At 39.4% G+C, this 27667-nt stretch overlaps 1 protein-coding gene across 2 annotated transcripts in view; it reads left to right on the plus strand.

The window, feature by feature from the left end:
• Positions 1-27307, plus strand: part of mitfb (melanocyte inducing transcription factor b) — a 265246-nt gene extending 237939 nt beyond the window's left edge. For both annotated transcript variants that reach the window (XM_048606508.1, XM_048606509.1), the window contains exons 6-11: positions 4829-4946; positions 15716-15787; positions 16056-16112; positions 17287-17362; positions 20755-20902; positions 22277-27307. In XM_048606508.1, the coding sequence (XP_048462465.1) occupies positions 4829-4946; positions 15716-15787; positions 16056-16112; positions 17287-17362; positions 20755-20902; positions 22277-22675 (870 nt within the window). In that variant the 3' untranslated portion in view covers positions 22676-27307. The remainder of the gene's footprint in view (positions 1-4828; positions 4947-15715; positions 15788-16055; positions 16113-17286; positions 17363-20754; positions 20903-22276) is intronic.
• Positions 27308-27667: the final 360 nt, after the last annotated feature.

Here is a 27667-nt window from a genome sequence, read left to right on the forward strand (position 1 = left end):
CACCTTGTTATCTTGAATTCAAATCTGATAGTATTGATACCAGGGACCAATCCTAGTGTAAGAAGTGGACGGTCATCAAGGGTATAAAACAAAAGGGCATTTGGAAAATCAGCAGAGAACCAACTGCCATGTGAAGGGCGAAGGGCAAAGAGCAAACCCGCCATCTGAGGAATAAATATCTAGCTCTCACATGAAATCAATAAGCTCTCTAAAAAAGTGCCATAAAAGATATCAAGGCACTTCTAGCTAAAAGTCCTCACAGAAGTAATTACAGAGAAAATGTCCCTGACAGCAGGATCAGCAGAAGGAAGGCTGGAGAGGCAGTGGAGAAGGCAGAGCATTCTGGAAGACACATTCTGTATACTTTGAGAAACTAAGTTTTAATTTATTGTTTTCTTATTACTTGGATTTATATAAGTGGGACCTATGTTTATTGGAATAGCATACCAGTAGGATTTAGTTCAGTTATGGAATAGTTAGTACTCAGGGCAGAATTGTTTGGTTTGTTAGTAATTTTGGTAATTTGTTCACTATTAGGGTTAAATAAATAAATTGTTACTTGTTACTTATAAAGTATGTATCGGAAATTCCTTTCAATGAACTCTTTTAACTGATTACAAGGAGCAAGGCAAGCTTCTCTGGGTGTTTTGGGTTTAATTATTTGAAGGGAACCTTTACTCCCACCATAATAGATTGGGGCTGGTGTTTCAGTTTAATTATCAGAGGGGTTCAATGTTTAACCTCCCCTTCATAACACTTATATCTGAAACACTCTTGGACACTTCGAAGACTCATGATAAGACACTGTGCAAAAACAGGGTTTTATTTCGCATGCTGTGAAAGGCTTGGCAAGATATTTATCAAGTAATTTTTTTTAAACAGCTGAGATTTGTGATTAACAAGGCTGCATAAATTATGATAATACTCTGAAAATCCACTTTAACTAGACATAATGTAATAGTAATCAAAGGCATCTTTGAAGTAGCTCTGTGCATTTAAGTTGCCTGGCTGTTTTTTAAAAAAAACCTTCATAGTCACAAAAAAGGATCGTGGCTTATTGAAACATTGTTGAAACTTATATTCATTATATCAGAACCACAGATAAATGTAAGTATCTCATAAAATGTAGCAGGCCAGTAATCTCAAGCAGTGCTTCGAATTCAGATACATCTATTTACCTCCACATAGATCCATATCTATTTCGATAGAAAATTTTCAATTTTTGTATTACCTGTCTTGGAAATTTTTTGGTGTTTTTTTTGTGAAGATCTCACGATCTCAGTAGAATGTTACTATGAAGCAAGCCATTTGGTTTATTGTATCTGTGCCAGCTCTTTAAGAAAACTATTCAATTAATCCCACTCGTGTTCTTTCCTGTACTTTGCCCCTTCAAAGTATTTAACCAATTCACTTTTGAACGTTAATGTTGATTCTGTTCCCCCCACCTTTTCAGATAATAAGAACTCACTGCTTTAAAAAAAAAATCCACAAGTTGCCTCTCATTTTTGCCAGTTATTTTACATCTCTGTTCATGGTTGCTAACCTGTCATCCACAGGAAACAGTTTCCCATAAAGTACCACAACCATTCCTAATTCTGCACACTTCAGTCAAATCTCTTTATTAACCATCTCTGCTTTAAATATAACATCAACTCCAGTTTTTCTCGTCTCTTCGGCCTTTCCAACATTCCCATAAATCTCTGCTGCACCTGGATGCTTACTACATTTCCAAGTGTTGTGCACGTTTTGAAATTACACACCAAATCCAGATCAACATAATAGACAGTGAGAACAGTAAATACTGGAAATACTCAACTGGCCGGCAGCATCAGTGGAGAAACCTGTTTAATACCAAGTGAAAAGGAGAAAGCGGGGTAAGGAACAAAAGGATGTAAAACAAGGGAAAGGAAATGACTAAAGTGTTGATGGCCAAAGGAAATGGTAATAGACTATGTAAAGAAACAAAAAGTATGGCTAGAATGGTGCGAATAACAGAATGGTGAAAAACTACTCCCTGAAAGCAAAACTAAAGAGAAAACCAAGAATATAAGCCAAGAAAAAGAAACAAAATGGGGACAGAGGTAATGGTCTCAAATTTAACTCTGTGTTGGAATGCAAGGCTGTTTAAGTGGATATTCAAAGGTTATGGTGCTCTTTCTCAAGCTTCTGTTCAGCTTCAATGCAACAGTGCAGTGCAAGGGAAGAGAGAACAGTGTGAGGGCTGGAAGAATGAGGTGCTGACCAGATGGTGCACCCACCCTTTCTAAACGTGACATTCCCACTGAGGTGTCAGCATCCAAGCTGGTGGGGAGTGCCAGACACAGCCTTGCCCTCAGAGGTTGAGGAGATGCTGCAGTACCTGTAACAAAAGAGAGAGAAGATATCACAGACAGTATTTTGAAGTTGTGGGCAGCGAATGAGGTAGACAGCAGGGTTATGTGGGAGATGCAGTGGAATAGAGATTGGTTGGTGAGACATAGATGACTCAGCACCCTGCAGGGCCAGTCTGGTCTTCTGTGCGAAGGCCAAGTTGCAATCCTCGGATGGAGTGAGGAATCCAATGCCAGGAACCACCCCACTCACATGGACCCTTTTGACTCGTTAGTGGGCTGTCTTCTCCTGGAATGAGAGAAAAGGAGGGTTTGAGTGCGTTTAAAGTAGTTGGATAGCTGTTAGTGCTGGTGCAGGTGGATGAAAGATGGTAAGGTGTTCCAATGGAGTGAGGAGGCACATAGAGGCCAAGTAGAGTTAGTGGTTTCTTTTTCTTTATTCATTCACAGGATGAGGGTGTCGCTTTTAGGCAGCATTTATTGCCCATCCCTCATTGCCCAGAGGGCAGTTGAGAGTCAGCCACATTGCTGTGGGTTAGGAGTCACATGTAGGCCAGACCAGGTAAGGATGGCAGTTTCCTTCCTTAAAGGACATTAGTGAACCAGATGGGTTTTTCCAACAATTGGCAACGGGTTCATGGTTATCACTAGATTCCTAATTCCAGAATTTTTTTATTGAATTCAAATTCCACCTCCTGCTGTGGCAGGATTCGAACCCAGACCGTTATCTTGGTTTCTGTATTAACAGTCCAGCGATAATATCACTAGGCCATTGCCTTCCCATGTGGGAGGCAAGATGTTGCAGGCACTGTTGAGAGTGGTAGACATGTGCCTCAGTGGGTGCAGTAACAAAGGTAGTGAATGTGATATAGCAGAGAGAATTTACCCTCATGGAACAGAAGGTCAGTGACCTTCTTACCGCATTGCTGGCTATTCCTTCACACCATCATGCTGACCCTGCAGGAGACCTTGGACCATGTTACCAGAGACTTGTAGCTTGGACTGCTCTGCTGGTGCTCTGGGAAGAGGACTTCTACCCTGTAAATCACCCCCTCAACGAGGAACTCGAATGCCCTGTTGGAGAAGCACGATGTTATCTTTCCCTTCTCAGTCATCTTCGAAATCCATCCTTGACTGAGCAGGGCAGCTTCGGAATGCCAATGCTCATCCACGTATATAGTAGCCTATTAATTATGGTGCAGGTGCCAGGGTTGCTGGCATTTTAGCAAAAATCTGGTGAGTGGCAAGTTGTTCTGAGAACAATGCATGATAAGATGGGGTTAGTGACAGATTTGGGGGTTGCCAAAGAGACAGGCAGCTAGTTAATGAGGTATGTTTGGCAAGATACAGCAAGAAATATCACTGGTCTGATGCAGCGAGGTTCTGTCCAAAAAACCTGATACAATTCATACTTAGTCAACAAAATGTTAGATTCAGCCCAATATGTTATCTGGGCCCTGATACAATTCATACTTCGTCAACAAAATGTTAGGTTCAGCCCAATATGTCTATCTGGGCAATCTTATTTATAGATCTTGGGAAGAAGGTAGAAAGGGGGCTAACAGGGTTAGGAGACTGAGGTTAGAAACCATTAAGGAATGATCCCCAGATGAAATAAGATCAGTGTCAGTCCCAGGGCAATGATTTGATTTTTGATGGAGAGAGATATTCATGGTACACGGAGGGAGAGGTTGGAAGAAGTGTTGGAAAATAGTTGATCTCTGCACGGCAGACATTAATTCACTAGCAAAAGCTTTCGTCAACAGGTTTAATGAGTGTTCGGGTTGCATCTGCAAGAATGGAGTGTTGCAAATTCAGAGCAAAACACACTGAAGCAAGTTAGCAAAGCAAAAATAAAAGAGACAGTCCATGACAATTCTTAAAGAAAAGATATAGAATCAATAAAAGGCCTAGGGAGGTGGCTACCTTCTGGTTATGGGAAAGGAGGTGAGATGGCTTGAAGTGTTGTCTTTTGAAAGTGAAGAGTGCTGCACAAAGAAATGGGTGTGGAGCTGATGGCAGTGGAAGAAGAGCTCAGCAGCTTGCTAAGCTCAAGATTTAGGTAATTAAAAATGGTAATGTGCAGTGGTTCTAATATCGACCTCTGGAGGAACCCTGACATTTTCTTCTCCAGTCTGAGAAGAACTGTTCACCACTGCTTTCTGCCTTTTTTCCATTAGCCAATTATCTACCCCCCCCCCCCTTGCCCTTTTTAATCCCATGTGTTTTAATTTTGCTGAATATCTGTTATGAGACACTTTGTAAAACACCTTTTGTAGGCCCACGTACAAATTGACTGCATTACCCTCATCAAGATTTTTCCATTACATCATCAAAGTATTTGACCAGGTTAAACGTCCTCAATTTGCCTTAATCAAAAGTTGACCGACTTTCATTTATTAGGTGATACTTTTCCAGATGCCAATTAATTTTGCCCCTCATAATAATGAGTGATTGTTATAGATGTATAAAACTCATGTCATTCTTTTATATTTCAGTTACCTGTGCCTGGAAACATGTTAGATGTCTACAATAATCCAGGAATGGCAGCTCCTGCCATTACCATCAGCAACTCCTGTCCAGCAAACCTACCAAATATTAAAAGGGAACTAACAGGTACAGTGGAGCCCAGTTTTCTTTCTAAGTACACATAACTAGTTGGTATAATTTTACAGGAACAGCACATTGGACAAGTAGAAATTGTAATTTTAAGTGTAGCTTTGAGTCTTGGTAAAAATGGAAGAAAATGTTTTACAAGTGTCTATGCTGTATCCAGCAAATACTACTGATAAATCAATAGCATGGGTGAGCTAAGGTCTCATGGCAATTTCAATATTTCTCCAGTATCTCTAAGTGAGTTCTCAAGCCTCCCTACAATTAGGGGCAGCATGGTGGCTCAGCGGTTAGCACTGCTGACATGCAACGCCAGGGATATGCGTTTGATTCCAGCCTCGGGTGACAGTCTTTATATGCATGGGTTTCCACTGAGTGGTCTGGTTTCTTCCCACAGTTCAAAATGAGTAGGTTAGGTGAATTGGGAATGGTAAATGCAGGGTAACAGGGATTGGTTCTGGGTCTGGGTATGATGCTCTTCAGAGGCTCAGTGTGGATTCAATGGGCTGAATAGCCTCTGTCTGCACTGTAGGGCTTCTGTGATTTGATGACCAAGCATAGATTAGAAGATATTATTTGTGTAAGTATTTTGTTTTTAAACCATGTGGTGTTGAAAACAATGACTAAGAAAATGAGGGGATTAAACATTTCTACCCTATCCTTGGCAGATAAGTATTACATTCAATATTCATCAAATAGTTTGCACTAGCTCCGTGGGAATTATAGATATATACATTTGAAATTATGGATGTCATGCCATTTCTCTATCTATTCGATTACTCAGTAGTTGAACATCAGATGAATGTCCTCATGAATACTTTTATTACCTCTCATTCCAAGGCTCCCCCAGTCACTCTTCCATCTTCCATCCCCCATCAACTTCAATGACTTCAAAACTCTGCCATATCCTAATTTACTGCAAGTCCTGTAAAAACAGCATTTCCATGTTCACCAATATACATTGGATCTCAGTCTGACAATGCTTTGATTTGAAAAAGTGATTTTTTTTTCAAACATCTTGTGCCTTTGCCACCAGCGCTACAATCCTTTAAAATCTCTGCAACACTCCAGTTCTAACCTCGTGCGCATCTCCCACTATTAATGACCATGACCTAAGTTGTTTAGGCACTAAGTTCTGAAATGCCTTTCTTAAGTCTCTTCATCTGTTTATCTTGATCTTCTGGTTTAAGGTGCTTTTTAAAAATCTATCTGTCTGATTAAACATGAGTTATCTATCCTACTATCTGCACATTTACATCTGTGTCCAGTTTTTTTGTTTCGTAATACTTCTGCAAAGAATGTTTAACTCCATTCAAGGTGCTATACAAATACAGATTGTGTTCTTGAACATGCTTTTGAAGAAAACCTTGATATTCATGAATTAACAATTGTATGGTTGGTAAATATTATCCCTTCTGTGTAAGAACAAGTGTTATCATACTGTGCACTGAACAAAATGAATTTCATCGATGTTTATTTGTCACTAATTTAAAATTGAAAGAACAACACTATTCATTAAATAGTACGAGCCATCTTAATAATACCTGAAGCTGAATTCCAATTCTGCTTGTTGACATAGAATTAAAGATCTTCTGACAGCAGCTTCCCAAATTCATGCATTCTCTCAAGAACCTGTGCAGCAGTTTTGAGTCACTCCTCTTGAAATTTAATTAAGTATCACATTTAGCCAGACAGACATTTCCTCTGTCATCCCACCCTCCTACACCCAGCGCAAATGCAGGAGAGAAGTGCAGTACTCACAATGCTGCACTGAACCAACTGGATGAGTGACACTTGTGAATGTTTCATTGAATGTACTTCTGGCATAAATCTGGAGTTTATCCAATATATAATAGCCAATTAATGCTCAAGCAGCCATATTATAATAGGATATATGTAATTCTACAATAAAATGATCACTTCACAGGATCTTCAGATTGGCCCCAGAGAAAGCAGAGGCTGCTTTAGAAAACAGGTTTTGTATTGAATTGCCACTGAAACCAATTGAAGAGTAACTTAGTGAATGGAATTACCAATTCTGAATTTGTATATTTACTGACAAAAGAAGTGTCACTGTGCAGTTTATTTTGTCAGAGAATGGCTTTCTGAAGCTTTCAGATAATGAACTAATTTGCAAATTCTATGCAGTTTGCAATCTCTCCATTAATAACTCGTACCTGCTGAATTATCGTCTTCACTCAATTAATTTCCAACTATATGCTTTTGCCATTATCTTCCAAAGCAAGTTTTCCTTTTTCCAAAAAGGTCACTCTGCATTTAATGTTTGTTCTATTCATTCTGAATTTTTCTTCAACTGAGAAAAGCTGTCTTGAATATCAAAAGATACATTTTTCTCGTACTCGTCCATTCAACATAGATAGTTTATTCTTAAACCCATCAAACAAAATGTTTGAATGCAATCATTAAAATTGAAGTCATCAGATGTCATCAGAGCATGACCTGTGAAGAATGGGTTTTCAGTGGGTGTACCTATCACCTGCCCAGTAAGCCTACAGGGTTGTGTGGGGTTGGTCACAATGGTCATTTTATCAGCCACTGGCTGCTTTACACTAGTGTTAAAATCTGCCCTTAATTGTGTGTGGTTAAGTCATATGTTGAAGACATCGGAATACATGCAAGGAACAGATGTTTCCATAATCACAAGAACATGATGGATATTAAGTTTTGACAATTAGCAACTTATCTATATTTGCTATTTCACTTTCGCTCAAATAAAATATGTGGAAATGTATCTGTTTTTAATTAGGGTGGGGGGAATATCCTGTGGGATTATTTGTAGTCTCTGATTGCAGCATGCAAGTCACAAACTGCAGCAGATCTGTCAAGGTTATGTTGGGCATTGAGATTTCTTGTCAAGTTTTGCAGATTAGTTTTTGGCATTGGTGAAGAAACAAAATGCTCCTTTGTGAACATCCCTGACATAGCAATGAGCAATAATAAGCTAAGCCAAATGACTTCCTAGTGGCTCAGTTGACAGCTCTCTTATCTGAGTTAGATGGTTGGTTGTTCAAGTTCCACTCCAAGACTTGAATACCACAATCTACACTGACACTCCAGTGCATTATTGCATGAATACTGCACCGTTGAATAGTACCATCTTTCACACAAAGAGTAACACCAAAGACCAGTTTAACTTCTTAGTTGGATAAGAAAGATCCCATGGAGCTATTTCAAAGAAGGGAGGGAAGTTGTCCCCTTTGTCCTGGCCAATATCTCTCCCCAAAACAACATCACAATGAATAGATTACTGTTTATCCGTTTGCAAATTTGCTGCTGCATTTCCTTCATTTCTGAACACTGAAGTACCTAATTGCTTGCAAAGTGCTTTGGGCCGTCTGGTAATTGCATCACCCTACACAATTGTGATTTTGTTTTAAGTGACACATTGCATACTGAGTACCATGCGTATATATTTATACAATTGCTTCATATGTGCAATTCTAATTAGCAGAGGAAAGGTTTCCCTAAAATTTACTTGTAAACAAGATTTATTTATTTTGACTCTGTTATGGACCAGACCAGACTCCCTCAAAATATGAGGTTGTAGACTTGCTCGCCAAGCCGATGTGTTTGATTGCAAACGTTTTGTCACCCTGCTAGGTAACTGCAGACAAAACATCTGCAATCAAACACACTGGCTCGGCCAGCAAGCCTACATCCTCATCCACAAACTGAGCTACAAACCTTCTGAAAAAGTCCCTCAAAATATTTTGAGAAGGGTAGCCGAGACCCTAACTTTTTCTTATTTCTTAAAGGCAAATGTAAAGTGTCTGCTCCAGATGCAGTGCAACTGGTTAAACTACTCGACGTTAAACAAAACACAATTTATTTAAACACTGTAGTTAAAATGCAACCAAAGAAAGATGAATTTAGCATAACATAACTCTATTAAAAATGTAACAGAATATTAGATACAGTAACTATTACAAATTAACTGTTCCAATATAGTAACATCCCAAAAACACACCCCTTGGTCTTCAGTAACTAGCTTGGTGCCTCTCATTCAATCTTTCTCCAAAAAAGAAACCAGGACAAAATAACATTAGCAGATGTGCAGGTGAACATCTGCTTGATGTGGAAAGTCTTCTTGGGGCCTGGGATAGGGGTGAGGGAGGAGGTATGGGGGCAGATGTAGCACTTCCTGCGGTTGCAGGGAAAAGTGCCGGGTGTGGTGGGGCTGGAGGGGAGTGTGGAGCGGACAAGGGAGTCACAGAGAGAGTGGTCCTTCCGGAAAGCAGATAGGGAGGGAAAAATGTCTTTGGTGGTGGGGTCGAATTGCAGATGACGGAAGTGTCGGAGGATGATGCGTTGGATCCGGAGGTTGGTGGGGTGGTACGTGAGGACGAGGGGGATTCTGTTTTGGTTGTTATTGCGGGGATGGGGTGTGAGGGATTAGTTGCGCGAAATGCGGGAGACACGGTGGAGGGTGTTCTCGACCACTGAGGGGGGGAAGTTACGGTCCTTGAAAAACGAGGACATCTGAGATGTACGAGAGTGGAATGCCTTATCCTGGGAGCAGATGCGGCGGAGACGAAGGAATTGGGAATAGGGGATGGCATTTTTGCAGGAAGGTGGATGGGAGGAGGTGTATTTAGGTAGCTGTGGGAGTCGGTGGGCTTGAAATGGATGTCGGTTTCTAGGTGGTTGCCCAAGATGGAAACAGAGAGGTCCCAGGAAAGTGAGAGAGGTATTAGAGATGGTCCTGGTGAACTTAAGGTTGGGGTGGAAGGTGTTGATGAAGTGGATGAACTGTTCGAGCTCCTCGTGGGAGCACGAGGCGGCACCGATACAGTCATCAATGTAATGGAGGAAGAGGTGGGGTTTAGGGCCAGTGTAGGTTCGGAAAAGGGATTGTTCCACGTAACCTACAAAGAGGCAGGCGTAGCTTGGGCCCATGCGGGTGCCCATGCGGGTACTCATGGCCACCCGCTTTGTCTGTAGGAAGTGGGAGGAATTGAAAGCGAAGTTGTTGAGGGTGGGGACGAGTTCGGCTAAGCGGATGAGGGTGTCAGTGGAGAGGGACTGGTTGGGCCTGCGGGACAGGAAGAAGCGGAGGGCCTTTAGGCCATCTGTATGGGGAATGCAGGTGTATAGGGACTGGATGTCCATGGTAAAGATGAGGTGTTGGGGACCGGGGAATTGGAAGTTCTGGAGGAGGTGGAGGTCGTGGGTGGGTGGGTGTCACAGACGTAGGCAGGGAGTTCCTGGACCAAGGGGGAGAAAATGGATTCAAGATAGGTGGAGGAGCAGGCGGAGACAATGGGTCGACCAGGGCATTCAGGTTTGTGGATTTTGGGAAGGAGATAGAAGCGGGCGGTGCGGGGTTGGGGAACGATGAGGTTGGAGGCCGTGGGTGGGAGGTCACCTGAGGTGATGAGGTTGTGGATGGTTTGGGAGATGATGGTTTGGTGCTCGGGGGTGGGGTCATGATCAAGGGGGCAGTAGGAGGAGGTGTCGGAGAGCTGGCATCTGGCCTTGGCGATGTAGAGGTCAGTGCGGCATACTACAACTGCGCCTCCCTTGTCCGCGGGTTTTATGGTGAGGTTGGAATTGGAGCGGAGGGCTGCATGTTCTGCGGGGGAGAGGTTGGAGTGGGTGAGAGGGGTGGAGAGGTTGAGGTGATTGATGTCTCGACGGCAGTTGGAGATGAAGAGGTCGCGGGAGGGTAGGAGGCCTTGGGGTGGTGTCCAGGAGGAGGGGGTGTGTTGTAGGCAGGAGAAGGGGTCAGTAGAGGGAGGGTTAGGTTCATGGTTGAAGAAGTAAGCACGGAGGCAGAGGCAGCGGAAAAACTGCTCAATGTCCAAACGTGACCGGTATTCGTTAATGTGTGGGTGGAGGGGGACAGAGGTGAGCCCTTTACTGAGGACTGACTGTTCGTCCTCAGTAAGGGGGAGGTCTGGGGGGATGGTGAAGACTCGGCAGTGCTGAGTGTTGCTGTCTCCTCTGGAGCTGCTGGCTGTGGAGGCGGTGGGCAGAGCGACATCAGCATCGGCTGTGGGCGGGGTTGCATCGGCGTCAGCGGTGGGCGGAGTTGTGTCGGCGTTGGCGGTGGACGGAGCGGCATCGGCAGTGGGCGGAGCGGTTTAAAAGGAAACTTGGTAAGGATACCCCAAAAGAAGTCGGGAGCTCTACAATATAATCCAAGGTTTTCCTAGCGTCCTTGTAATGAAAATCTGTTAATCCCAATTGGCATTTCAATGAAAAAATTCCATTCTCTTCAAACATAATAAATTATGTACTTGTTCAAATTAAAGTCATCTGCACATTGCAGGTTATGATAGTTATGTATCAATTTAAAGTCTGTCAGAACTTCTACAGACTTTGGGTGAGAAATTGGACTCAATGGTCACAACCTTTTAGGTGTGAATACTCTGAGAGCTCCAAAACAGTATTTACCGCATTATGCACAGTTATAGGATGAGTTGTATTGGAGACCATACTGGTACTTGTCCTACCATACATACAATGAACATTCAGTAGAGGTATGCAGGGCAAGGATAGTTGTGACTTTAATGTCTGACATAACTTTAATGCCCACAGTGCCATTTCAGAGCCAGCATCCTTTTAAAATTATGTACAGCTGACTTCAGGTTCAGCAGCATGGAGCACATCCCACCAGCACTGTTTAAAGGGTTTAGCAACTACTTGCAGATTGGGTGCTGGTTGATTTCTTCTGGCCTTTGCTAGGATTCTACATGAGTTCGCTGTTTTCTTTTGTTGTTTCCACTGGTGTGGAGGTGCTTTGGGACTTCTGGCTGACTTGAAGGTTTCTGCATAAACCAGTGGTTATCATTCTTGTTCAAAGGGAATATTCAGTTGGAAAATAAACAGATGAACAGAGTGCTAGGATATTGAGAAGGATGAGGGTGAGAAAGACTTTCAGCAGGGTGTTCACTCTGTGTGTTCTTCTCTGACGTACAATGTGATGCCTGTCCTTCAGAAATGACTTGCTCACTGAAATTTGCTATATACTGGTAGCTAACATTGCAACCACAGGAGAGCGCAGGGACTGCATTATCAATGGCTATGAAGGTGGCCTTGGCCTTGAACTGTTATGGGCCTGGGCCTTCCAGATGATGTTTTAACATCTCAAGTTTGTTGTTCACTTTTGAGAGGGATGTCATTTACAAAATGCCCTAACTATGTTTTGCTTCCTCTTGCCAGTGTTATGACCAGGTTTCCTTTGCTCCCACTCCGTACTTGACTGCAATAGGTTATTGAACTTTTAAATATCTGCTGGGTTGATGATTCAGAATGTGCTCATCTGCATGGCATCTTGCAGAAAATAAGCTAGACAGGTATACTTGAAATAAACCTGAATGTAAGGAGTTAGTTTTATTGCTAAGACCCTTTCAGGCTAAAGTATTAAAAATGTTAAAAATATACAGTTACTAATGCAGGAAAACATAAACTCAAACCCCAAGCGTGCTGAAAAATACAGAGCACTCACATTTTATTTTGGCCAAGTAAAAGGTAGAGTAAAGTCAATAATAGTTCCCTGATCCGAACATTTTGGTTCTCAGTGAAGCAGTTACTTTGCAGTAGTGACTGATGGATCCTCATCTCCTGGAATCACTGTTGCTAGATTGAAACCTTGCTTTGCAATTCTCTGTTTGCAGCAAAGAGTTTGATCAGGCTGGTTTTCAGACCACAAATAAAGTTCACAGCTTTCTTCAAAGAAGTGCTCCCTTGGTGGCTGGTCTTGTCTGCTTAAATCCAAATTCAAACACTCACACAAAAGGTTGTATCTCATGATCTCTCTCCAAGTCAGTTCTATATTCTGAAGAACATAGAGGACAAGCTCATGTCTATCTGGCTTCCATTTAGCCATTGTTTCATAGATGAGGTAATTTTATTTTTAAATATTCCACCAGTAACTTCTTGAATGATCAATTCTCCATCTTGATGTAAGAGGAGGGTGTCATTGTCTCTGTCAAGACCTCTGTCTCGATCCCAAGAAGATGTTTTGTGACAACACGTAACACAAGTTAGTTTTGCCATTTTAGATCTCAGTTGATTTTCTTTGGTTCGCTTAAAAACTGCCTTTTTGAAGAAGTCCAATGGACAGAAACAGCTGGCGAAATCGCAATTTAATGTGCGTTACCAGCACACCTTTGTAACGTTGGAGATATGTAGACACAGCAAGCACCAGCTTCACCAAGATCACAGAATTCCTAGTATTGCAGATGCCATTTACCACAAGACACTGCTTTGTGGGCACTGTATGTCAAATCTATCCTGTACCATTCTTTTACTATCCAGTTGGTGTGACTATTGGCAATGAATCATGCAGGTCATTGCTTGATACGCTGGTAGTAGCCAGAACATCTTGAGTTCTGCACACATGCAGCATGTGTACAAGAAGACTTGCTGCAATATGAAATATGATGGAGCAAACCATTGATTAATTGAAACCATGCTATGCTTTCTGCACCATTTTGGAGACATTCTGCAATACCCAACAGTGTAGGTGTCAGGTCATGCACTGGTTTTCTGCATGCTGCACAACCTCTAGTCGCGAGGAGACAACCATACCCTCAGCAGTACAGCAAGCAGTTGAGGAGAATTAAGGGTGGTACCACGCTCCACCAGCTGCTTTCTGGCTGGGCTGTCCACAAAAGACTTATCTGTTTGTAATACCGACAAGTACCCGTCCCCATTCCCCAATGGTCCCATATTACTTTCCAATAGTTACCACCAAGATATGAATCATGAAATTAGACACTTTCACAACAATTTGGTAATTTTGTAGTCAGCATTTCCAAGGCTAGCTTTTTATTACAAATTTATGTAATTGATTAAATTAATTAATTAAAAATCCCCAGTTGCCCAGATTTTTCCCAATCCCCCAGATTTGAACTCATGTCTTTAATTCCATGCCTCTCAGTCACTTGTACAGTAATATAACTGCTGTGCCCCAGGGAAGTGCACATCTGAGTCCTCTTCAGTAGAACCTTGATGAAGTTACTTTCTCCAGTGATCTGGCATGTTCACTCTTATTTCCTCCTGCTCTGTGGCCTTTTCGTGCCTGGTGTCTCACCATTTGCAGATCGCACCACTGATATTTCACTTCAGATTTGTGCAGTGTCGGTGTCTGGTTTGGTGCTGAGAATACAATATAATGATGGGGTTATGTCTTAATAATCTTCTTGTTTCTTTTTCACCCTGGCCTGGACATTGTGGATATCTGAAAGGAAAATGGTGCCAGAGCAAGGTTGTGGTGTGGTAACTAAGAAGTAAGAGCCATATACTTATTCACTGACTACAGTTTTTAATCACAGAGAGAGATATCCCGTGAAAGTGGATTGTAACAAGAAGTATTAGGTAGGAGGATGCCATCATCTTCAAAGGTTTCAATCCAGCTTTTGGCAATGTCTTAATAATGTGCATCACAAAAATGGCTAGCATCATCCTCACCCTTGGGTTCAAGACAGCAGACCCCTCTGTCTCCAGTCGTGAACCACTGACAAGAATGAGGAAATATGCCAGTGTGTGCTGTTCAGTGAGTTTAATTGATGTGGTTATCGTGGTTGAATATTTGGCAATGTGTGCAAACTTTATGATGTGGTCTGAATCTTGCAGAAGTACTATGTATGTGACATTGAGTAGAAGCGTATGATTGTTAGTCATGAGTTGTAATTGACGTGTTTGGCGACTTGAGTGGTGTCCACTAGTGCAGTTGATAGGATATGCCATTTGAAGATGTATTCACTGACGTTGAGATTATTAAAGTACTTCTGGCACTGCATCATCGTCCATCAGGCTTGACTCTTGGTATTAACCTGTGTGACTGTCTGGTCCTATTGCTTTCTGAAAGTTTACTTGGAGCATTTCTTTTCACCACTCCAAACTCCTCTCACCCCACCCCATCCATAGCCCTAAAACACAGCACATCTCCCTGCTTTTCCATCTCCCTTCCCAAGATCTCCAGTGCAGTCTTGGAAAAACCTCAGAGCTTGCTCTTGCCCCCTTTTTTTTTAAACCAATAGTCACTTTTTCCCAGGACAGATTTTCTTAGTCTATGACTTTTAGTCAGCCTCTTGCACCAGCCTCTTGCACAATCCTTTTAAATGGTGCAGTCCGGCTCTCAGTTGTGCTTGCCACTCACATCATAGGAATGTGTCAGCCATGGGGAGGGCATGGGAGAGGTGGGGGCGGGGGGGGGGGGGGTGAAGTGAGATATGAATACTCTAGTTAACACTGGCTAGATGCTGAGATCATTTGAGATGAGCAGGTAACACAAATCTGGCATTCTGTCTTCAGCGTAGTCACTGGATTTGGGTTAATTCTACTTCATATCTCAGGACTTGTTTTATTGAACTGTCCAATTTAGTCTACTTTTGTTTTAAATGTACCTTTTAAGATCATTTTCATCTTTATAAATGAAGGGTTGATCCAGGGATCAGAAAAACAGCAATGTTTCCTCAGTTCCTTTACCTGTAACAGTTTCACCTTACGAAAGGTTAGGACAATTATACAACTTAATATCGTGCTAAAAATTACCTTAAAAAGAAGATTCATAGTTGTGGAATTTGACATTACTCTACGACTTATTCGTAGAAAAAATCATTTGTGATTACAAGTTAATGAGTGTTAACCACATCAGGGAATTGGTAACAGTGCTCGTTAATCATGTTACTGTAGGGGCCCATTTCACTGTTACAGTCACTATTGATTGCTAAAATAGCCCTATATTTTTTAAATAGCAAAATGTTATTTGTAGTATAAATTGTTTTCTATATAATTCACAGAATCAATGGTTGCAGGCATGGAACTCCATTTTAAAAGTCCCTCTATGAAAATGCATAATGCTCTATTACCAGGCAAGTTCTGATACCCAGAATTTATTTCAATCATTCAACACGTCAACAGCCATTATTGTTTGTGTGTGATCAGGAAACACTGCTGATAACATTTTAACTCAGTGGCAATATTTTTTAAGTTTAAAAAATATATTTTATTGTGTCATTCAAATTATTTGATGTTTTTATACTGGTGTGAATTGAACCGCTATGATTTAGAACAAAAGGCAGTGGTTACCCCCTGCACAGGTCGTCAGTTCTGTTCTTAACTTGAAATTTTTATTTTCAGAAGCTGAAGCCAGAGCACTAGCCAAGGAGAGGCAGAAGAAGGACAATCATAACTTGAGTATGTTTATTCTATTATTTTCTTATCATTAATTACATTGTAAAATAGTCATACATTGTTACGTATCCAATTTAAGAAAGCTCAATTTTTTTTAGGAAAAGTAAGGATTTGAGCATTTCATTTTACTCCCTCATGGCAGTGGGTTTTTTCAAGGAGATCTATTTGACTTTTCCTTGAGGCAACTTAATAGATAACATGAACTGTGCAGTGTAGGGATTAAGCCTACGTCTCACTATTGATATTGGGCATTGCCAGTCCAATGTTATATCCCAAAATGGTCACATTTATTGAGGCCAATTTTCTGACGGCTAAACAATCATTATTCCAACATTGGTGGGAGTCCACTTGGGGACCCTGAGGAAATCTCATCGTAGCAGACTGAAGGAATTGCTGAAGGAATTGAATTTCCTTCTGGGCAATTCCTCTATGGCTGGAATTCTCTGAAAGTCTCCAGAAAAATTGGAGATTTGATGAAATTAAGTAAAATGTTAGACTATTAAGTACATATGGTAACTCCTGAGTAAATATTAAACAGACTTCATACATGCCCAGCTATATTCCCCCAGACCACTTATGCCGTCCAGACTTGACATTTCCAAGATATGACAATCTCACCTCGGAATCGACTCCAACATTGCTCTCCCAACCCCCAATAGGCACTCACCAACCTCGCCCTCAGATCTGACCTAACCTCTGCCGCCAGACTGACCACCAGTACCGACCCACCCCCACCCCCACGCACCCTACCCCTTCCCCAGCTGGCACCCTGCTTACCTGGCATGGTACCTACTTGGCACACTACCTCCCTTGTCCATGTGACACTCGAAAATCACACTTACCTTCATTACATTACCTTTGACAGTAGCTGTTAAAGTGGCTGTGAGGACCTTTACATTTTAGAATACAGAAGCTGACTGCTCTGAAAAGGGGGCATGGTTTGTCTTCCTCTAACAGCTCTAGGCTACTGAAACTACTGTCAGAATGGAAGTTTGGCTCTGCATTTCTGAGGGAGCCCTAATCGGAATCTCCTCTCAGAAATGCAGAACCCTCTTCTTTCATAGTGGAGAAGTGGCCGAAGTGGCAAGAGATGACACTGCCAATCCCTGGAAAAAGTGGCCCATTTTTTCGGAATAATTTTTTTCTTGGACTGAGATTCTTTACTTTTTTTTTCAAGTTGAAAGAAGGAGGCGGTTCAACATTAATGATCGTATAAAGGAACTGGGTACGTTAATCCCAAAGTCCAATGACCCGTAAGTACAGCTTCAGTTACATTTTAGAATTTGTTTATAGCTATTTTTGACACCCTTGAAAATTATAAACCACTATCTATTTTGCACCTCCTGATATATTTTCTGTTGAAATGAAATAATTAATTTTTGGGCAGGACACAGCTTTGTCACTAAATAATTGGATTTTCCTTATTGACTGTTTAACTTCTTGTTTTTTATATAACAAATCTTGATTGAAATTTAAAGTAAATCCTATTAGAAGGTGTAAAAACACTACCAGAAAAGGTAATTGTAACACACCATCGTCTACTTGTGAAAGCAGGTTCAGCGGGACTTTATCTTATTACCAATGCAATTATGTTTACAATAGAGGGTGAAAGTGAAGTGAAAATTTCCAGCAAAAATACAGTGATCACCTATCTCAATTTAGGCTGCACTTTCATTAGAAATAGACAAAGTCCTAACTAATATATTTACTAATATGTTTCTGCCAAAGTAACTACAGCCCAGAATTTATTTTTATCTCACTCCTGACTAGTTGTATTGCTTATCAGCAACATTAGTCAATCCACAATTTATGCTTGCAGTAAACAAGTGATAGATGCAATTTTAAGCATGATTCCTTTGCTCAGCTGCAGATACCCTGCTGTGCATTTTTACAGCTCTACCATCTTTAATGCTGCAGATGTCATATGAATACAGCCTTTCTGTCTCTATCTAAAGAGGATGTTGAAGGCTGTGTTGTAACCATCAAATGCTGATGCCAATTTGTGTTATCAACAGTTAAAAACAGCACAGATCCCACAATATTCATTATTCACATCTAAGATCAGATAAAAAAGCATTTATCATTTCCCTTCCATTATTGTAAACTGCAAAGTTGTGCTTACACTAAGTGCACACAGTATTTTGGGCAAAAATAGGTGTTGACTGACTAATTTGAACATCATGAAAGTGCAGTTACCTTAGTCATATTCACCATCACTTCAATGACTCAGCGCTGACTTCAACAACAAAGTAAATTGCACTTGATCAATGGTAGTCAAGGTATGTAACAGATGCAGCCAAGATAAATGATATCACTGTCATAACTGTCTTTACATCAAATCTTCAAAATTTACTTTTCTGTTTTCTGATTACGCCAAAAAAGGAATACTCTAAAAAAATGTTACTTGTTTCTAAAAAATAAAATGCTGAAATCCTGTAAGAGTTCAGGAGTTCTGCAATATAAAACCCTCTCCCTTACAAATTCTAATGCCAAAATCTTAATTTACAACAACTAAACTTTCATTGTGCCTGACCTAATAAAAACAGTATCAATGATTTGAGTAGAATTTATGAATCAATTTTATAAATCCTTAACAGAATAGTAATGAAGACAATGTGGAAATTTCTTATCCTTCCAGTCAGGATTCTTTGAATATTTTCACTACAGGCTAGGCTTTTCTTCTGCTCTTCAAGTACCGTTATGTTAAACTGTGTTACTCAGAAAAATCATGCAAGAGAAGCTACAGTAACCTGTGTCATAAGAAACTGAATTCCAAACTTTCATTCCTAATTCCGAGGGTTTCTTGCTGTTTATTAGGAAATGGTTCAAGTTACCTCTTTTCATTGGCTTAAAATGAGAGTTTTCTGGTGTCTGCTGACCTTTGTAACAAGAGGTCATGTAGGTAGAACAGATGTCCATCTCTTATTCCCTATGGTCCAGTAGTTAACTTTTCAATTGTGTGAACAAATAAAGAATCCGTATAGATTCAGAGAACATCCCCTTATCCATCATACCAAGTATCATAAATATTTTGCCTCAACATACCCAAAAACCCTAAAGAAATGAAGAACAAATGTTTCTAACAGAACATCAGGATGTCTGTTTATAATATAAACATTTTGCTGTATTGTTACAATTGATTAATCAAGGTGCCAAACTGAAACCTGCTCAAAAACATAGTTCTTGTTTAAAGATAGCTGTCATACTCAAACTGTTGAGTTTAAATGTTTTGCTTATTTCTTTATAACTGAGAAGCAAACATGGAATTACACTTTGTATAAGTAAAACAGATTCAATTGATTAAAGCCATATTCTTTGACACCTTCAGATCATCAAAACCAAGCTTACAAGCAGCTGCCCTGCGAGTTATCTTGCTAACATAAATTGAATCTAGACTTGTTTTTTAAAAAAAGTGTTAAGGCAAATCCTAAAATGTTACTTCAAACCAATGTAGAACCCTACAGTTTGGTAGTATAATCAAAATCTAACAATCCTGATCAACTTTACTGCTAACAATGTGGTGAGGACTGTTATAGCTTTTTATGTCTAATGCAATCTTCCATTTTCTTAATATGTTGTACTTAATCTATTCATCAATATTATCGAAAAGGGGAAAAAAAAATGAATTCTGCCAGAATCTGAAGTCAAACCTCTGGCTTTCTGTCCAACATTCAACTAATTGTGTCATTTAAAGTCTGCTAACTTTTTTATAGGATCTTATTTTTATTTTGAAACTTACGTAAGCAGCCTATAACACTGAATCCATGTGATGTTGGAAGTATTCCTCTACTTGGAACATCAATTTATTTGTAGACCATCTCTACTTGACAGAGCTTGGGATTGTTTAATACTGTTTTCTTGCCAAAGACAGGTTCTTTCTTGTTACATCAATATCTTTTAGACTATTGCTAGATGAACCATGTTCAGTAACATCGGAAATAAATTTAGCTGCTAAATTATACGTGGAGGGAGGAATTTAGCTGCACTCCTAGGCAGCTCTTGGCAGCATTGCACATATTACAGTCTGCCAACTTGATTTAGCATATCTAAATCTGCTTCCTGTCTCTTTGCCAAACCTCTATCCAGGCTGATAAATTATCCCCCACTCTGTGAGCTTCCTTTTGTGTGGCACCTATTGAGACCTTTTGGAAATCCAAGAATGATACCTTTACTTGCCTCGCTTTATCCAACCTACCAGTTACATCCTCATAAATGTCAAATTTGTCAATTTTGTTTTCATCAAATCATGTCAACTCTATATGGTAAAATGATGATTTCCTTAATAAGATTTCCTTAATAATAGATTTTATAACAACTGATGTCTGATGTCCTTTAGTTTCTTCTTTTCTCTCTCCTTCCTTTCTTGATAGAAGTGTTACATTTACTAACTTCTAATCCATCATGTCCGTACTTGAATCTAGGGAAATTGAATGAATTTTAATTAAATATGGTAATTGGTCAGTATTTTATGAAAAAGCGAAAACACATATTTTACACCAAAGCATGGTTATGCTTTTTTATTCTTTAAGACAGTTTTGTTGTTTACAGTTAGTAAAATCTACTAAAGGTTACTGATAGCAAACTTCTACTGTGCTCTAAATTAGCCTTGAGCATCTTTTGCCTAAGGTTTAATTTTTTTTAACAGGGACATGCGCTGGAACAAAGGCACTATTCTGAAGGCGTCTGTAGACTACATTCGAAGGCTACAAAAAGAGCAACACAGAGCAAAAGACTTTGAGTCACGACAAAAGAAACTGGAACATGCCAACAGACATTTAATACTGAGGATACAGGTTCATTAAGCAAGCTTAATACTTTATTCATTTCTCCATTTATTTTCCACTGCTTCATAACTCAATGAAGAAAAGTGAGATCTTCTACTTCCCCAGGCTGTTTCCCATTTAACCAAATCAATTCAGTTAATATGTATTTGAATGCTGAAAAATAGAATATTTAGGTACAGAAACTGACCATTCAGTCCAGCAAGCTTTTGTCCCTACTCTTTTAGCTGTTCCTCTTTGCCAAAATGTTTTCTAATTCTCTAAAAAGAAGTACACACTTTGTTTAATTAATTATTTGTGTCGGATAATTGCGCATTCAGTGTACTCCCATTGTAAACAATTATTTTCTAATTTGTGCTGTCTTATTGCAATCTCACCTAAACAGTGGAAATAATCTATCATTAATTTCCTTATCATAATTTTTCATAAATATGAGGACCTGTATTAGGTCACTCTAACTTTCACAACAATATTTATAAGGGATTCAGCTTCTCATAAATCTCTTTTCATAAATGTAAACCCTCACAGTTGTATACCAAAATGATATTGTGCTGCAACCTCTCCATTGATTTTATGTCCTTTATCTAATAGGGTGCTTAAAACTATACAATACTCTGGCCTAACTAAGATCTTGTATGCATTCAACATTTCCCCTTTGTGTTTTCAACCTGTAGGTCTAGATTTGGCGTTTCTTTGTTAAGACCTTATCCACTTGCATCATGCTAATGGTGTGTACAAGTACACCAACATTCCATTACTCCCAAGATTTTAAATCTGAATTCCTGACTTTGGCTAATAAACATGAGCAGCCCTCCCAAAAAAAAAAGTCCCTATGTAAATCCAGTGATCATGATTCCAGTTGAGGATTACCACATAGGAAAGGTTTGGAGGGATATGGGCCAGGAGCAGGCATGAGGGATTAGCTTAGTTTTGGATTATGTTTGGCATTGACTGGTTGGACAAAAGGGTCTATTTCTGTGCTGGACGGCTGTGTGTCTATGACTCTTACTACCAAAAGCCACTTCGGTTCTTGCTGTTCAAATACTGCCATCCATATAGCCGATAATTCCATGTGCTATAATTTTTTGGCATGTCTTTAGGGTATTAGTATTCACTTCCTTGCCTCAGAAAGTTCAGCACTCGGGGGAGGTGAACTCACAGTTGAACTGGCTATGCGGTCTAGCACTGACCACACTACCGCAAGATGAGATATTGATCACTGTTAATAAGAATTAGTTAAATAATTTTTATAATGACGTTCAAATTCAAGGAATCTGGGAAATGAGTTTTAATCTATAATTTAAGGGGCACATTGAGTTAGGAAAACAATTATATTTCAACAGAATCTGTGAATATTTGAACTTTATTATTATGTTTAACTCTCAGGAACTCGAAATGCAAGCCCGTGCACATGGATTGCCACTGGTTAACCCTTCTGGCGTCTGCTCACCTGATATTACTGGACAGAATATTAAACTAGAGCCAGTAACTGATGAGTGCCACGGCGACAGCTTACAACACCACTCAGACCTTTCTCACACTACTGCTACCACTACACTGAATCTGTCTGATGGAACTCTCGCCTTCAATGATAACCTTGGACATGCTGGTACCTACAATGCTCCTACAAAAATGGGTACACAGTTGGATGATAGTCTGATGGACGATACCCTCTCCCCTGGGGAAGCTACTGACCCACTCCTGTCATCTGTATCACCTGGTGCTTCAAAGACAAGCAGTCGGCGAAGCAGCATGAGTGTGGAAGATAGTGAAAATGGGTGTTAGCGAGCAAAGTGTTTTTTGTAACTCTCCATCTGATACTTCATTTTTCCCTAAAGTTCTCTTTGTGTTTTTATTTTTTAAATTTAGCTTAAAAAGATCTTGTGTTGCAATTGTAGACTTATTTATCAGTCTGATAAAGATTTTAAGTCAGCAGAGTAAATAGAAATAAATAGAAGCATTGGAAAAACAGAATTGTATCTGTCTGTGGAAAGGCAGGGAACTGTTACACTGCCAGATAAATGGAGAAGGCAATGATGATACCCAGATAATAGAAGACAGAAGCTGATCAGGAATGTAGATGGTTTATTTTATTCTGAAGTCACTCAAGGCCTTGAAGTAAATGTAAGAGAACAAAAAAATCAATGTACCTTTTAAATTGGGCAAATATTTTCTATCATCTGTTTCTTAACATTTACATATGTTTTAATTCATTTTTACAGCAAGTTTTGATTTTGCATGACTTGTACTCATTGATTTGTTTTCATGCTGGTCCTTTCAGATTTTTATTTTTTTTTGTTTGAGTAAGTAGTTGTATGAATGTGCACACACTGAAGGGTACTGGCATTCAGTAGGGCAATACTTAATATTTTTTCAGTATGTTTTTAGTGGAGAGTTTGTTGCATTGGTCACAGACACTTGAGGAAGTCAGGACAAGACGTTTTTAGTGAAGTGTCTGCATATTTTGTATTTCTAAACCCAGACTTATTTAGACATGTTTTTAAATTAACTTTGAAAATGAGAGCATTACTTGTTCAGAAAACATGATTGTAGTACAGTATATTTAAAGTGATGCTTTAGGAGCTAACATGATGTGCTATTTATTTTATTTTTTAAACAGTAAGAGTGTAACTATTAGAAGAAAATGTGCTGTGTGTAGTTGGAACTCTACCTTTTTATTGTCTAATGATACCTCTTTTGGTAGTAGATCTACATGTTGAGTCCCTCAGCACTGCAGCATGCTAAAAAAGAAAACGGCTTTCTGCTTATGAGATCATTACTTGATAATGTACTTGCTCTTGATGAGGTTATTTGGATAATCTTTCTGATTGTTTGAAGATGTCTGTCAAGGTGATGGCCAGTTCAGGGTATTCATTAGCTGTGATCATCATAGTGAAGGAAGCAGAAAAGATAAAGTGTGTTGCATTGTGACGTGAGCATGAGGAGGGAATTAAGATGTGACACACACAGTTTGTTCTGTGAATGAAAATTAATTTTAATTCACAGGATTTTATGCCTGAAATAGGTGGAGATAACCTTAGTCTTGAACAAGATCAATTGTGTGCCCTACTATCAATTCCTTGTTCTCATTCACAATTTTACGGTTGTATAACTTGTAGCACATATTATAATGAACGGAAATGTTTGGTGAGAATAATTATTTACCGTTGTGTATCGTGATGTACTCCACTCACCCCTGCCACAACAGATTTATAGTGGTGATCAAGAAACGACTAGCATTTTGTCAGAGTGAATCAATCAACTGATCATCACAATGATTGGAATAACCCTATTTTAACTACAACAGTGTTGTAAGAGTAGAAATATGATGCTACATCATCTACTTTGTTGTGGATCTATGCAATTTCAGTAGCTGTACTTGCATTAAACTGTGCCTAGGTAATTGTTTTACACTCATACCATTAGTTGTGTGAAAGCTGTGATGAAGTGAAGAATATTTAAATACGTTTTAAATTTACAATGCACTGTATGTGGCAGCAAAACATGATGAATTCAGTATGAAGTGCCTTAAAATCGATTGCTAAGTCTTTTGGATATGCACTGACTGAAGGGTGTAATACGTGAGGGTTTGGCCTGTGTACAAGTATATACGACTTTGCTTGCTGCTTGAATTCAGAATGAGAGCTTCCAGTTCCTTTGATGATATGATTCAAAGTTTTATTGACATTGTGCCACCCTTCTGTGTAACTAACCTCAAGAGACTGCTTTTAAGTTTAATCCGAAGGGAATTGACTACACAGCCTTGTTCTGCCAAAATCCTGGGACAGAAGAAAAGTATGCAATACTATACTGTTACGTTGAAAGCAATAATTCTTGTTAAATCTTTTCAAAACAGCAAGTGGAGAAAAATAGGTAAAATAATGAAAGATAAGCACAACAGCCATGCACTTATGGAGATGTGATTTGAAATAAAAGATGCACTTGATAGATGGGAGACTGTTGTTTTAGCTGTTAACAAATTATAAAACCTGTATTTCTTGAAAAAAGTAGCTTAAAATACTGCCTTTTAATGAGCTAATTGGTACTGTAATGTGATATTCATTTGCTGCCAAATGCAGCATGCTTTGTGTGTGGTCCACTAGAATGTAAATCACAGGCCTTTTGTTCCATTTTAATCCTGGCCTTACTATAATAGAAGATGCACAATTATTGGTTATAGTTGATGTATTTTATCCCGTGAGGAAATCTAACCACTTTACCATCATTACTTATTCATTGTAATGACCAGCTTTATATGTGGCTAATAAAATTCCACCATAAAATAAAGCTGATTTTGGTTGTTGGAGGCCAATCATCTCAGCTGCAGGATATCACTCTTGGAGCTTTCCAAACATCTCCAGATACTTCATTGCTAACTTCCGTCTGTCATAAGGTCAGAGTAGCGATGCTTACTGGTGATAAATGTTCAGTTCCATTGGCAACTCCTCAGAGAAGGAGGCAGTCCTTACCCATATTTGACAAGAATTGGATAATACTGGGCTGATAAGTTGCAAGCAGTGTTCACACTACAAAGGTACCAGACAAATGACCATTTCCATTAAGAGAATGTTAGCATTTCCTGTTGCTATTCAGCACTATCACAGAACTACCCATCAATCAGAAATAACATGCTGAGGGTTACAATTCACTAGAAATGTAACTGAAGCTGTCAAAACAAAAATACTGACACCACAAGAGCAGGCCAGAAGTTAGGAATTATAAGTGAATGATCATTTTTCCAGCTCCAAAGAAGAGGTCCGACATCGATGCATAAGTCAGGAATGTGCTGAAATAGTTTACACTTGCTTGGATGCCCAAAGCTCCAACAGTACCCTAGAAACCTAATTGTGTTCAGGACAAAGCAGCCCACATCCACCACCTTAAAATTCACTCCTACCAACAGAGTGACATGTCACCTGAGTTGTCATTGGTATCATCTGTGAGATGCACTGCAAGAGCTCTCAAGAGTCATTTGAGAGCATGTTTCAAACCCAAATTTTTAAAAGTAAAATTGCCATACTGTCACCAGACCACAGGACTGTTCTCTGCTCCTTTTGGTTTAACCTGAGGGTCGCTGTGTCTCAGGTGAGGGAAGAGGTTGAGAAATAGAATCCTTTATTCTAACCTCAGCCAGTGTGGGAATTGAACCCACACTATTGGCATCACCCTGCATTGCAAACCAGCCAAGCTAAATCATGATGTTAACCACCTGGAAGAACAAGGACAGAAGGCACATGGAAACATCAATGCCTCTAAGTTCCCTTCCAATGCGCATAATATCTTGACTTGAAAAATATTACTCTTCTTTCATTGTTGCTAGAATAAAATACTGGAACTCCCTCCCTGACATCCCTAGACCATGTGGAGTTAAGTTGTCCAAGAGTCATATCATCACCACCACCTCACCAGTAATTAGGTGATTAATAGATGAGCTGACCTTACCAGTTATCTCCATATCCATGAACATTTTTTTTAAATACACTACTGGTAGTTATGTATCTTCTCTATATTTTGGCTCATTTTCATATTTCTGCCACAATTATTGTGCCATGCAAAGGACCCTATGAATTTTAAGTAGTGATATACCTGAGAAATGCAAATGTGATGGTACTCAGCTTTAAGCCACTTGGGCCTAAGCCACAGCAACAAAACATGTTATAAAACATTACTTAATGTTTCTGGCTCTTTGTATTTATTTACCTCTGAGTGAACAGTCAGTCACATAACATTTTATTACTAAATTAAAACAGATCAACATTTTCCCAAAATATTGTTTAATGTTTGTCTGTACTTTTGTGTCATGGAGAAAGTACAGTATGTGAAGAATGCAAACCTTTTTTGTTTTACAAATTTGTTGCTTGTGGATTAAGAAACGAAGCACTTGAATACTATTTTCCTGGAATCCCTCCATAGTGTCAGAAACCGGTGCGATAGTACAAATGATAACTTCTGTAGAATTAATTAGAACATTACTATCCAGAATATCTCTTTCTACCATGTGGTTTTCATCTGGAATTAACTTCTGTAGTAAGTCTAAAAATTATTAAATATGTGTTAGTTTCAAATTGCACAAAATAGGGTAAAAAGCACAGTAAATAAAGGTGTGAGTTGCCATTTCTGAAGAAGAGTTTGAAAGGCTTCTTTATAGCTTCAGCACCTCTATATAGACTCCAGGTTCAGAGACTATTCTCTGAGATTCTCTTGTTACATAAATTATATACAATATATTGTGACAACATTTATTGATCCTGAAACTGCAACTCCTGATTGTTACTTTTGTAAATATATTTGTAAGTACATTTGATGGAATAGTACCTGTGGTTAGTTTATAAGTTTCAAACTTTTTACTTTTTGCCAAAAAATTTACATTCTTAATGTATAGAAATCGATGAATAACATAGTTACCAACACATTTAAATAAAGGGCATCAAAAATATTGTCTTTCTCTTCTGGTGTTCATTTCTATTTTTGTGCAATCAGACATTGTGATGGATTAAGACTTTCAGTTATGAGGATGGCAATTTTTCTGATTTCCATATTTACAGTTACGTAAATTAAATTTCTACCTATGTGTCAGTTCAGTTTAAAATACACAGGGGAAGTGGATGAATTCCCCTTGAAATCTCCAAAACACCCAGTAAAATTAAACACCGAGGGTGACCACTTAAGTTGCTCCAGGTGTAATGAACAGAATCTCTCAGAAGTTGCTTCTCTATCACAAGTATGTGCTGCTGATAACGTCACTTGTGCGTACTACAGAGAAACAATTGCCTACAG

This window comes from Rhincodon typus, chromosome 16 (assembly GCF_021869965.1).
Source record: "Rhincodon typus isolate 14 chromosome 16, sRhiTyp1.1, whole genome shotgun sequence".
Classification (NCBI taxonomy): Eukaryota; Metazoa; Chordata; class Chondrichthyes; order Orectolobiformes; family Rhincodontidae; genus Rhincodon; species Rhincodon typus.